Source organism: Odocoileus virginianus, unplaced genomic scaffold (assembly GCF_023699985.2).
Source record: "Odocoileus virginianus isolate 20LAN1187 ecotype Illinois unplaced genomic scaffold, Ovbor_1.2 Unplaced_Scaffold_5, whole genome shotgun sequence".
Taxonomy (NCBI): domain Eukaryota; kingdom Metazoa; phylum Chordata; class Mammalia; order Artiodactyla; family Cervidae; genus Odocoileus; species Odocoileus virginianus.
Window position 1 is genome coordinate 3640259 of NW_027224267.1, and position 12981 is coordinate 3653239.

The following is a 12981-nucleotide window of genomic DNA, read 5'->3' on the forward strand; positions in this document are numbered from 1 at the left end:
GCTCGGCTCACGGGCGGCCCCACTTCAGCCCCAGCCCCGGGCCTCCTGCACACCCGCCACCCAGCTGCGAGCGAGGGGAGGTTCCCATGCGCCCTCCTCAGGGTCCACCCTTTGCTGGAAGCGCCGTGCTTACTCACACCTGTTTATTATGAAGCCCACAACCCAGAAGCAGCCAGGCAGACGAGTGCACAGGGCAAGGCAGGGCGGGTGGGCGCAGAACCTCCACAGCCCACCTGCGCCGCCCTCCTAGCGCCGGGCTGGTCACCTGGGAACCCCACCGCGAGGGCGTCTCATGGAGGCTTCACTACCTCACTGTGGCTGACTAAGTCACTGGTCGCCAGCCCCTCTCCCTGCCTGGAGGTCGCGGGTGGGGCTGAAAGCTCCGGCCCTCAGCAGAGCCTCCTCTTTCTGCTGACCACTCCCACCCTGAAGCCGGGCTGCCTCCAGCCTACCCCGTGCTCATCAGCACACGGAGGACACTCAGCACTCTGGAGGCGGCTTGAGTTTTGGGAGCTGAGAGCCAGGAATCAGGGATAAAGACCAAATATATCTTACTGTATCACAGGTACTTTATATTGTGTTAGGAATATTGTACAATAAAAGTTTTTTTTCCAATGCCTTGCATGCATGCTAAGTTACTTCCAACTCTTTGCGAGCCCATGGATTGTAGCCTGCCAGGCTCCTCTGTCCATGGGATTTCCCAGGCGAGAATACTAGAGTGGGTTGCCATTCCCTTCTCCAGGGGATCTTCCCAATCCAGGGATCAAACCTGCATCTCTTACGTCTCCTGCATTGGCAGATGGGTTCTTTGCCACTAGTGCCATCTTATTATGAGTATTTTCAAACATTCAGACCGTTTGAAGAGAACTGCACAGTGAGTACTCATGTGTCCCTACCCAGACTCTACAAGGAGCATTCTTTCTATATTTGCTTTATTACATATCTGTCCATTAGTGAAAAAAAGGTTTTAAAATTCTTATTTATGACGTTAAATAAAAGATAAAAGCGTGCTTTATACTGCTTTGATGTTGATCACTCTGACTTTAATTCTTAGAAAGTTTACACGTCAGCTGTTTCTGGTGACAATAAATCCATCTACCAAGCTGCATGTTACTTCTTCCCTATTTTAAACACAAAAGTAATATATACTTGAAAAAATTCTAATGATGTGAAACACAGAGGGAAAGTGCCTCTTCACGCTCAGGGCATGGGTGGTGCCTAGCAGCTGTGGGACTCCCCCCAGCCTCTGACCTGTGCGACACGGCAGCCCTCCCAACTCCAGGAGGGATCGCTGTGGGACAGTCACATCTGTGGGAGATTATAAATCTGAAACGTACCACACTTCCAACTGCCATCGTCACCAAAAAACTGCAGCACTGTTCTCACAAAATCCTTTGCGTTAAAACAAGTAACAGGGCGTTTACGTTTCAGGACTTCACGCAGCACGTTCCTAGAAGATGAAAAGACATTCTAAGATGGATACAGTGAGCTGAAACTTCCCACCTTTTTTGGAGAAACACCACAGATGCTCCGCTAACAGCTGTCACTTGTCAAGCATTATGGGCAGACATTCTTCTCTAAGCTTTCCACAGATTAACTCAAATCCTATGAGGTGTGCAAGGAAAATCGAAATGGGTTGGTCCTGCTCAGTCCCCAGAACGGAGCCAGGAGGCCTCAGAGGATGTGGGACTCAGGGGCGAACCCAGCCTAGATGGAATCTGACCTTTCAACCTGGTGACAACATCCAGAATGTCTGCCAGAACCCGAGAACCCCTATCTATCTTTCTGACATCTACCCTGAAACAATTCGGGATTCCTTAAGGACGAACATTTTCTGGTTGTATCAGAGGCCATCACAGTTCTTGCCAGGCAACTTTTTAAAAATTTTTATCTTATTTATTTTCGGCTGCGCTGGGTCTTCGCGGTGATGCACCGGCCTCTCACTATGGTGGCTTCTCTTGTTACAGAGCACAGACTGGGCGCGTGGGCCTCAGTAGCTGCGATGCGTGGGCTCTAGAGCTTGGGTTCAGTAGTTGGGGCCCACGGGCTTAGCTGCTCAGAGGCATGTGGGGTCTTCCCGGACCATGGATCAAACCAGTGTCCCTGCACAGGCAGGCAGACTCCTAACCACTGGGCTACCAGGAGAGTCCCCGCCAGGCAACTTTTAGCAGCCTTATGGCTTTTTGTTTTTATAAACCCCTGACTCTTCCCAGAACACTCTTTGGGGATACCTGAATCTTTGTCTCTTGAATTGCAATTCTTAAGACCCCAAATAAATTTATTTGCAGCCTCTTGTGTTAGTTTTTGGTTGATAGAGGTAGGTGTTACTTATTATCTGTATTTTATGGATGATGAAGCTGAGAAAAAAGAGGTTAGTCATAAAGTCAAGTTCACACAGCTCTTCAGAGCCAGTTCCTGGATGCGGCACAACCACCTGCAGACAAAGCCCCCGAACCCTGAGCAGAGCTGACGCGCCCTGGACTCCTCCCGCCAGTCCCAGCCTGTGCTCCCAGCACACCCCCCCACCCACTCCGCCACCAGCCTGCCCTCTGCCCACACTGGAATCTCCTTCCTCCATCACCAGACTGTGCCACGTCCTCTCACACTCCAGGTCCCCTGTTCCTTCAGTGCTCCTGGCCACAAACCTGCCACAGCCAGGACCATGTTCGTGACACCATTAAATCATGAGCTCCTTGATTATGGGATTCATGATAGCTGGCACTTTTCAAGTACTTAACCGTGTGTGAATACCACACTAAACACTCAGAGGGATTGTTGCATTGAAACCTCATCATAATCCCATTAGGCAGGCACTAGATCCATTTTGGTGTAAGAATGACTATCTACTCTGGTATTGTTGCCTGGAAAATTCCATGAACGGAGAAGCAGGGAGGGCTATAGCCCACGGCACTGCAAAGTCAGACACGACTGAGCACAACAGAGCATAGCCCCATTTTACAGATAAGAAAACTGAGGCTTGGAAGGGTGAAACAACTTCCCAGCTTTCCACAACTGAGAGGCGGCAAAGCTGAGGCCTGAGACCCGATCTTGCTGCTGCCAGGGCCCAAGGTATTTTTTTTTTTTTTCATTTATTTTTCTTAGTTGGAGGCTAATTACTTCACAACATTTCAGTGGGTTTTGTCATACATTGACATGAATCAGCCATGGAGTTACATGTATTCCCCATCCCGATCCCCCCTCCCACCTCCCTCTCTACCCGATCCCTCTGGGTCTTCCCAGTGCACCAGGCCCGAGCACTTGTCTCATGCATCCAACCTGGGCTGGTGATCTGTTTCACCCTAGATAATATACATGTTTCAATGCTGTTCTCTCGAAACATCCCACCCTCGCCTTCTCCCACAGAGTCCAAAAGTCTGTTCTGTACATCTGTGTCTCTTTTTCTGTTTTGCATATAGGGTTACCATTACCATCTTTCTAAATTCCATATATATGTGTTAGTATACTGTAATGGTCTTTATCTTTCTGGCTTACTTCACTCTGTATAATGGGCTCCAGTTTCATCCATCTCATTAGAACTGATTCAAATGAATTCTTTTTAACAGCTGAGTAATATTCCATGGTGTATATGTACCACAGCTTCCTTATCCATTCGTCTGCTGATGGGCATCTAGGTTGCTTCCATGTCCTGGCAATTATAAACAGTGCTGCAATGAACACTGGGGTGCAAGTGTCTCTTTCAGATCTGGTTTCCTCGGTGTGTATGCCCAGAAGTGGTATTGTTCGGTCATATGGCAGTTCTATTTCCAGTTTTTTAAGAAATCTCCACACTGTTCTCCATGGTGGCTGTACTAGTTTGCATTCCCACAACAGTGTAAGAGGGTTCCCTTTTCTCCACACCCTCTCCAGCATTTATTGCTTGTAGGCTTTTGGATAGCAGCCATCCTGACTGGCGTGTAATTGGTACCTCATTGTGGTTTTGATTTGCATTTCTCTGATAATGAGTGATGTTGAGCATCTTTTCATGTGTTTGTTAGCCATCTGTATGTCTTCTTTGGAGAAATGTCTGTTTAGTTCTTTGGCCCATTTTTAGATTGGGTCATTTATTTTTCTGGAATTGAGCTTCAGGAGTTGCTTGTATATTTTTGAGATTAATCCTTTGTCTGTTGCTTCATTTGCTATTATTTTCTCCCAATCTGAGGGCTGTCTTTTCACCTTGCTTATAGTTTCCTTTGTTGTGCAAAAGCTTTTAAGTTTCATTAGGTTCCATTTGTTTATTTTTGCTTTTATTTCCAATATTCTGGGAGGTGGGTCATAGAGGATCCTGCTGTGATTTATGTCGGAGAGTGTTTTGCCTATGTTCTCCTCTAGGAGTTTAGTAGTTTCTGGTCTTACATTTAGATCTTTAATCCATTTTGAGTTTATTTTTGTGTATGGTGTTAGAAAGTGTTCTAGTTTCATTCTTTTATAAGTGGTTGACCAGTTTTCCCAGCACCACTTGTTAAAGAGGTTGTCTTTTTTCCATTGTATATCCTTGCCTCCTTTGTCCATAGATAAGGTGTCCATAGGTTCGTGGATTTATCTCTGGGCTTTCTATTCTGTTCCATTGATCTATATTTCTGTCTTTGTGCCAGTACCATACTGTCTTGATGACTGTGGCTTTGTAGTATAGTCTGAAGTCAGGCAGGTTGATTCCTCCAGTTCCATTCTTCTTTCTCAAGATTACTTTGGCTATTCAAGGTTTTTTGTATTTCCATACAAATTGTGAAATTATTTGTTCTAGTTCTGTGAAAAATACCGTTGGTAGCTTGATAGGGATTGCATTGAATCTATAGATTGCTTTGGGTAGTATAGCCATTTTGACAATATTGATTCTTCCAATCCATGAACACGGTATATTTCTCCATCTGTTTGTGTCCTCTTTGATTTCTTTCATCAGTGTTTTATAGTTTTCTATGTATTGGTCTTTTGTTTCTTTAGGTAGATATACTGCTAAGTATTTTATTCTTTTTGTTGCAATGGTGAATGGTATTGTTTCCTTAATTTCTCTTTCTGTTTCTCATTGTTAGTGTATAGGAATGCAAGGGATTTCTGTGTGTTAATTTTATATCCTGCAACTTTACTGTATTCGTTGATTAGCTCTAGTAATTTTCTGGTAGAGTCTTTAGGGTTTTCTATGTAGAGGATCATGTCATCTGCAGAGAGAGTTTCACTTCTTTTCCTATCTGGATTCCTTTTACTTCTTTTTCTGCTCTGATTTCTGTGGCCAAAACTTCTAAAACTATGTTGAATAGTAGTGGTGAGAGTGGGCACCCTTGTCTTGTTCCTGATTTCAGGGGAAATGCTTTCCATTTTTCACCATTGAGGGTGATGCTCGCTGCGGGTTTGTCATATATAGCTTTTATTGTGTCGCTGCCAGGGCCCGAGGTGCTGACCCCGCTCTGTGGTGACTGTCTGCTGACGCGCCGGCGGGGCCTCTGGACGCGGCTGCGGAGGGAGGGCGGGGTCCGGTGAGCTCTGCGCACTCTGCACGCGGCAGTCTAGGCTTCCGGAACCTTCTCATGTGCTTCCCTGAGGCGTCCCTTGAAGAGGGCCCTGCCGACAGCAGAGCGTCGGGCCTTGGCTCTGCGGGACCTGGAGGGGGTGTGAGGGAGAAGAAGCAGGGGCTCCTGGAGTTGCCTCCCACTTCGGTGCTCTTGTAGCCGGAAACTCGGAAGTTCTCGATGAGGCCACCTCACAACGATGATCTCTCCGCTGAGAGACACAGCCTGGCTGTGATTTCTAGCTTAGAACAGGACACACAACAAAAAGAGAGTATCTTGTGAGACAAGGTGGCTAAAACGCAGTGTGTTTTCTAAGTCAGTTTTGCCACATCTGCAAAACAAAAAGCAGACGGAGGATCGGAGGATCGGAGCTTAAGTGACCATTAGATGTTCAAGTGGAGAACGTGGAACAGGATATAAAATCCAGAATTCAGAAAAGGAAAAAAAAAAAAGAAAAGGAAGTCCCAACTTTAGGGCCCTGCTCTCACAGAGGTCTTCATAGAAACAGCCTGCCCGATTGTTCTTTCAAAAGAAAGTTATGTAAAAAGAAGGTTATGGGTTCTGGGGAGCAGAGTGCTGTGTTGTCAAATGTCTGATTTTGTGGTGTACATGCCTGACATTAAGCTTTTATGGCCAAGGCGTCCATTTCAAAAGACGTCCATCCTGAATAGACATGTTGCCAGCGGTGCCACTCAGCTGCGGGCAAATAACCAGAGAAGGAGCCAGGTGAAGCTCCCTCTTCCAGAGTGAGTGAGTGAGCGTCAGTCGCTCAGTCGTGTCCGACTCTGCGACCGCATGGACTGTAGCCCGCCAGGCTCCTCTGTCCATGGGATTCTCCAGGCAAGAATACTGGAGTGGGTCACCATTCCCTTCTCCAGGGGATCTTCCTGATCCAGGGACTGAACCCAGGTCTCCTGCATTGCAGGCAGATTCTTTACCAGCTGAGCCACCAGGTCTTTCCAGAAAGCCCTGGGTAAGCCAGATTACTGACTTCGTGAGTGAGATGGCTTCTCAACCTTCCTGTGTCCTAATTCCTGCGCTGATGCTTTAAATTAGCCAATAGAGTGAATCCTCGAAACCCTGGCCACCCCATCTTCAAACTCTAAAAAGGCAGAGCCCCAGGTCTATGCATGCCCTTTCTCTTTCTTTACCTAGAACCCCTCTGTGTGGCCCTGGGCATGCCGTGTACCCTCCAGGACTTGTGAGTATAAGTCCTGGTCCTCAGATTCCCAGCAGTTTCTGCTGACGTGTGCCCTGTGCAGCACGGCCCCCCGTGGAGGACGTGCCTGCGGGGGCTCAGTGCGAGGAACGCAGGCTGGACCTGCGCCTCAGGTGCCCTCCAGGCCCAGAGCATCACTGTCGGCAGGTGACAGGCTGGACCAGCGCCTCAGGCGCCCTCCAGGCCCAGAGCATCACTGTCGGCAGGTGACAGGCTGGACCAGTGCCTCAGGCGCCCTCCAGGCCCAGAGCATCACTGTCGGCAGGGGGAGCCCACACAGCAACTACCTAAAACTCACCCAGAGCCCAGGGAGACCGACTCAGGCAGGGACGGCCAGGACCAGGCCTCCATCTTCTCACCCGGAGCCTCCTTGAGTGCCTCTTCAGGGCAGTGGCTTCAAGGAGCTCCCTCGGGGCACCTAGCTGACTCGGACTCAGAGAGCTAGGTGCACAAGCAGCGGATGCCCCCACCGAAACCAGAAGTGAGTCAGGCTGACAATATGAGCAAAGGAACAGGGATGAGGGACACAGACTCCAGCCCACAAGGAGACTTTTCCGGACTGAGAAGGGCATCCCTGCTGATTCTGAGATTCTAAGACTCCAAGAAGGCAGATACAAGTGAGACGTGTCTTTTCTATCTTCACAAAGTGAAGCTTTAAAATTAGTAATAGGTTGGTAGCATTGAGGACTATCTACTGCATGAAGGCAGAGATCACTTTCCAGTGCCGTGAGTGAGTGAGCAAGTATGTTGAGAAGGTCAGCCAGGGTTTTTGCTCCTTAACATGATGCTCTTCTTGCCAACTTGTCATTGCAAGGTTGACTCGAATCCTGGAGCAGGTCCTGTGGATGGTCCCTCCATTTCAGAGCTCTTTGTGGGAGAGAGGGCCAGGGTTTGTAGAGGTTTCTGTCATTTAGATCCATTTCACTTTCACGTGCTCTACAAAAATTCTGAAACTTTAAATAACTGAAATTGGAGGTCGGGAAACTCTAAATTAGGATAAAGCAGGTGAATCAGATTTAAGGTAATTAGTGAAGATTTCTTACTTGGCAAATTGATGATGTGCCTCTTGCTCTTGGCCCCAGATAGAGGAGCGCTCAGTTTTTATGTAGATACACTGATCACTGGGCATGTCGTCCAGAACACTGTCAGAAGCTGGGGCAGCCAGAGGACCGCTGTCTTCCTCTGGATGGCTCCTCAGTAACATCACAATACCTTTAACAGAGGAAACCAGAGCCTGTGAATACACAATAAAATAAAGTTACAAGATCAAGCATCAATGATACATTTATTCAAGAAAGATAGGTCCTGTTTTATAATTAAGCAGAAAGAAAAGGCCTAAAATTAAAATTAGTAAATGAACACCTCCTTTAATGACAATTAAGGCCAAAACCCAAAGCATCTCACTCTCCAAATCTGGTCTCCTCCCTATTCAACATGATAATGGAAGTCTTAGCTAATGCAATATAGCAGGAAAAAGAAATAAAAGACATAAAAATTAGAAAAGAAAAACTGTACCATCCCTATTTGCAGATAACATAAATATCTGTGTAGAAAACCCAAAGGAATCTACAAAACAAAACACCTCCTGGAAGGAATATGTGAGCTAAGCAAGGTTGCAGGATACAAGATCATAACATAAAAATCAGTTATATTTCCATACACTAACAATGAACATGTAAAAGTAAATATTTTAAAAAAGAAATTATCATTTATAGTAACTATTCCCCCAAATTAAATACTTAGAAATCAATATAACATGTATAGGATCTGTGTACTAAAAACTGTAAAATACTGATGAAAGAAATCAGAGAAGACCTACATGAAAGAGACACATACCATGCTTGATGACAATAAACTCAATGTCAATTCTCTCAAGCTAAGCTGTAGAATCAAAAAGATCAATAAACCCCAAATACAAGAAAACTACAGCAAGTCATACCATAATCAAATTGTTTAAAACCAGTGATATAGAGAAAACCTTGAAAGAAGCTAGGGAGAGGGGTGGGACACATTGCCTAGACAGAAACAAAGATAAGGGTGACAGCAGATTTCTTATGAGAAACAAAGCAAGTTAGAAGACAATGGCATAACATTTTTAAACTATTGAAAGAAAAAAAAAAAATCTATCAACTTATAATTCTTTATCCCATAAAAATGCTTTTCAAAAATGAAAAGTAAATCAAGATCTGTCTACCACACTGAAAATTACAAAACACTGCTAAAAGAAATTGAACTTTTAAAGAAATGAAAAGACATCCCCTGTTCATGAATGAGAAAATTCACTGCTGCTTTCAAGATGGCAAAACTGAGCTAGGCTGGGACTTGGGCGCCTCTACCAGCATACCTGCCCCTGGAAAAATGTCTCCTTAAGCAACAGGAGATAAAGAAACTATCAGTCAGGGCCCCCCAGTCCCCGTGCCACACGCTAGTACCGGTCCACGGCCTGTTAGGAACGGGGCCGCACGGCAGGTGAGCAGCGGGCGGGCGAGCGGAGCTGCTTATGTGTTTACAGCTGCTCCCCTCTGCTCACATCACCTGAGCTCCACCTCCTGTCAGACGAGCGGTGGCATCAGATTCTCACAGGAGCATGAAGCCTACTGTGGACAGTGTGGGGGGATCTAGGCTGTGTGCTCTTGAGAAAATGTAATGTCTGATGATCTGATTCTGCACTACGGTGAGTTGTATAATTATTTCATTATACATCACAATGTAATAATAACAGAAATAAAAGCATACAATAAATGTAATGCACTTGAATCATCCTGAAACTGCAACCCTGTCCCAGTCCATGGAAAAATTGTCTTCTGTGAAACTAGTCCCTGGTGCCAAAAAGTTGGGACTGTGGCTAAAATAACTGCCTGCATGGGCAAGTGGGGACAATTATGAGCAATTGGATACAAATATGCCACAAAAAACCTGCCATTTCTGATGTTCTGGGAGCAAAATCAGGGCCCTGCGCACGATCCCTGTACACAGCACCACCGAGGGGGTGGACAGACCCTGAAGCTATGCCTCCTGCCCAGCCCACAAACCCGCCTCCCACTGTGCTCCATGCAAGGGCCCAGGAAGGTCCTCTTAGGCAGCAGGCAAGGAAACATGTTTCTTGTTCCTGCTCTCTTGTACTGCAGCATAAGCCCCAGCAAAGCCTTGCCTGAAAGTCCCATCTGGCCTCTTATCATTTCTATTGGTTAACAGTCCCAAAGCCCGGGTTGGGAACATGATTTTGGCAACTCTGCTGGGACCCATGGGTCTTCCTTCTTTCCCTGCCACTCTGAGAGAGGATGTTGGCCCATCTGGCAGAGCTGGAGGCAGCTTCCTCACAGCTGAGAAGCAGTCACCTGAATCTCTGCTTCAGTGTCACCGTGCTTGGCAAGTCTGCCTTCGTTGCCCCAGGGTCTCACTGTGCTCACTCATATGGCTTTCCCCCTCCCCGTTCCCTCTTCTGGTATCTGTCCCTCTCTACGTCTTCCGTCTCTGTCCTCTCCTACGCTCTGTCACATCCTTCTGAGAAGACGAACACCAGGCAAGTACAGCCTAACTCTTCTCAGCCAATGAGACCATGCTCCCTCAGGCTGGCCCTGGTTTGCCCTGACAGGTGACAAGGGGTGGGAGAGGCTGGCCTCCTACCATGAAGATCTTGGTCCAGTGGGGTTTCCTTGAGAGGAGAGTTCTGAGAGTGATAGAGGGTTAATCCTCATATCACGTAGTGGCTGGAAGCACAGTTGTCACAAACGTCTCAGCTTCTTTATCCTGGGTTAGAGTCCCAGCTGCGGGATCGAGACCCACTGGCATGATCACCCTGGTGGGTGGTGGACAGAGTGCCTGCCTCCACTGGCCTTTGGGGAAGAGCACAGCTGACGGAACTGCCTGAACAGACGCCCACAGAGGGGTGGGCTGAAACAGCAGGCTCGCTCGCTCTCCTATTTCGTTTTCCTTACTTCATTCATCCATACCTCTAACCCCAAGGCATCGGTTGGGGTGAACTTTACACAACCTCTCAGTATTTCTCTGTTCTGTGTTTCCAACTGTGGAGAAGACAGTTCTGAGATCTCCTCTGTCATCTCACCTTTGGTTTTGTTATGCCAGGTCTCAAGGACTTCATCCAGCCTCAGCATCTCTAGACATTAACCACCAGATGTATATGTGAACATGGGAAATGCCCCCCCAAAGATTCTTCTCTGGGTTACTTTCTTAAAGACTGGGGACAGTTTAAATTAGATGGTTTAAAAACCATCTTCTTTTGCAACATAGCTGGTTGCAGTATGTCTTGGCTGATCAGAAGAAGAAGCCACAGAGTGGACCCCTTAACTTTAACACCATTTTACAATTGGAAAAAAATACTGTAAGGAGTGCCCAAAAAGGGGAGCAGTCCCTTACATGCAGGGCTTTGTGAAACTGTATCGAGATTATGGTTGGAGGGATCCCTGCCGTGTGCTCAGCCTCTATTTCTGTTTTGCCCCCAAAAGATTGAGAGACAGACTTTCTCACGGATCCCCCCTTTCAACTGCCAACTTGTCACTGGCACAAGGGTCTTCTCTCATGTCCCCACTTCTTCCCCTTCAAGACCACCTTCAGCCCCTGGCCTCCACCTTACTCCTTTGATCCAGGGACCCTGAAACCAGAGCCCAGTACTGTCCCCAGTGGGGCTCTGATCAGATTCAAAGTTGCCCCCACGTTCACATCATAAGGCTTCTACCTCCTCCAGGAAGTAGCTGACGGAAGGGACAATTACTAGAGTGCATGTCTCCTACTGATGGGAGACGTAGAAATCTGTAAGGAGAGGTTTGCAGGTTCTCAGAGAACCCTGACGAGTTTAGGGATGAATTTGCCACGTTGGGGTTAACATTCTCCACGACCTGGCAGAATTCATAGCCATTCTGGCCCACTGTTGCACCCCAGACAAGGACTGCATACTGAGCAAGGCCAGGGAGCACACCAACAGCCTCGTGGCCTCCAGTGCTGCAGCCCCAGAACAGGACTCCCGCTGAGGCTGTGAGGACCATGCAGGCCAGGCCAGGATAAGACATTACACTACTTGTTCATTAGAAGGAATGAAAAGGTGTATGGTGAAGCCTGCAAATTACGATAAGGTCCGAGAGGTTACACAGGAAGAAGATAAAAACCCAGCAGTCTTCCTGAGTCAGGTGACAGAGGCATTCAGAAAGTACACTAATTCAGACCCCGAGTCTGCAGAAGGGAGGTCACTATTGGCCATCACTCAGTATGCTCCCGATATCAGGAGGAAGTTACAAAAGCTTGAGGCTGGGCCCCAAACCCCATCGTCAACCGTGGCAGAGGAGGCCTTCAAGGTCTATAACAACTGGGACACGGCAGAGGAGGTCAACAAAGATAGGAGATTAAAGAGATAACACAGCACTCAGCTGCTTCGGTCCACCCACCATCTTCAGAGGACCCTAGAGAGCCGTGAAGGCCAGACCAGCAGCCCAGGAATCACTGTGCACCCCTGCCCGGCCCCGGGATGGGGCACTGGAGAAGGGACTGTCCTGGACGCCCTCCTGGGAAAGCCGGGAGGACAACCCCTGCTGGCCCCAGTTCCCGGTGAATCGGGGTCTCCTGGATGAGAGATTCACACACACCTACTGGTGGGGACCGGGTGCCGGCCTGTCTCAGGATCCTATTCGATCCATCCTCATCACTCCAGTGGAGCCTCGGGTCGTCTGGGATGCGGCATGTAGGAGAACTAAATGTCTGGCAGACAACAGGAGCTGGTGGCTCTGCTCTGACGCGGCCAGCTGGCCGAGCTCCAGCTGTGACTGTACTGTGACGGGAGCCGACGGATGGCCAAAGGTGAGGTGGCTTAGGTCTCCCCTTGCCGCTGGAGTCAGAGTCAGGTCTATTATTACTCACTCCTTTTTGTAGCGGCAGGAATGTCCTGTCCCCCTCCTTGGAAGAGAGTCACTAAATAAACTAGGAACTAGTATATTCTTAGGACAGAGTGAAGTCCAAGAAGATAGAGAATTCAAACAGAATGCATCTCTTGGTAGCCCCAGATGACCTGCCTGCTGGTCATCAAAATATTCCCCAGGAAATTAAGGAACAGGAGAACTCTGTGGTATGGGATACTGCAGTGCCAGGAAGGGTAAGCCCTGATAGAAATAAAGTTAAAGCTGGGGAGAGATACCAAGAAGAGACAATATCCTTTAAAGCCTAAGCCCCTCAGGGTTGATAAAACAGCTGCTCACTAAATTCCTAACACACGGATTCATTAGGCCCTGCCAATCTCCTTGCAGTACCCTGATA

General features: G+C 47.7%; 1 protein-coding gene across 3 annotated transcripts in view; it reads right to left on the bottom strand.

Moving 5' to 3' along the window:
* The window catches only part of POLN (DNA polymerase nu), a 141882-nt gene that overhangs the window by 104430 nt on the left and 24471 nt on the right, over positions 1-12981 (bottom strand). For 2 of the 3 annotated variants that reach the window (XM_070462432.1, XM_070462431.1), the window contains exons 4-5: positions 7764-7954; positions 1338-1450 (exon numbers count right to left, since the gene is read on the bottom strand). In XM_070462432.1, the coding sequence (XP_070318533.1) occupies positions 1338-1450; positions 7764-7954 (304 nt within the window). The remainder of the gene's footprint in view (positions 1-1337; positions 1451-7763; positions 7955-12981) is intronic. The other variant, XM_070462433.1, reaches the window with a different exon arrangement.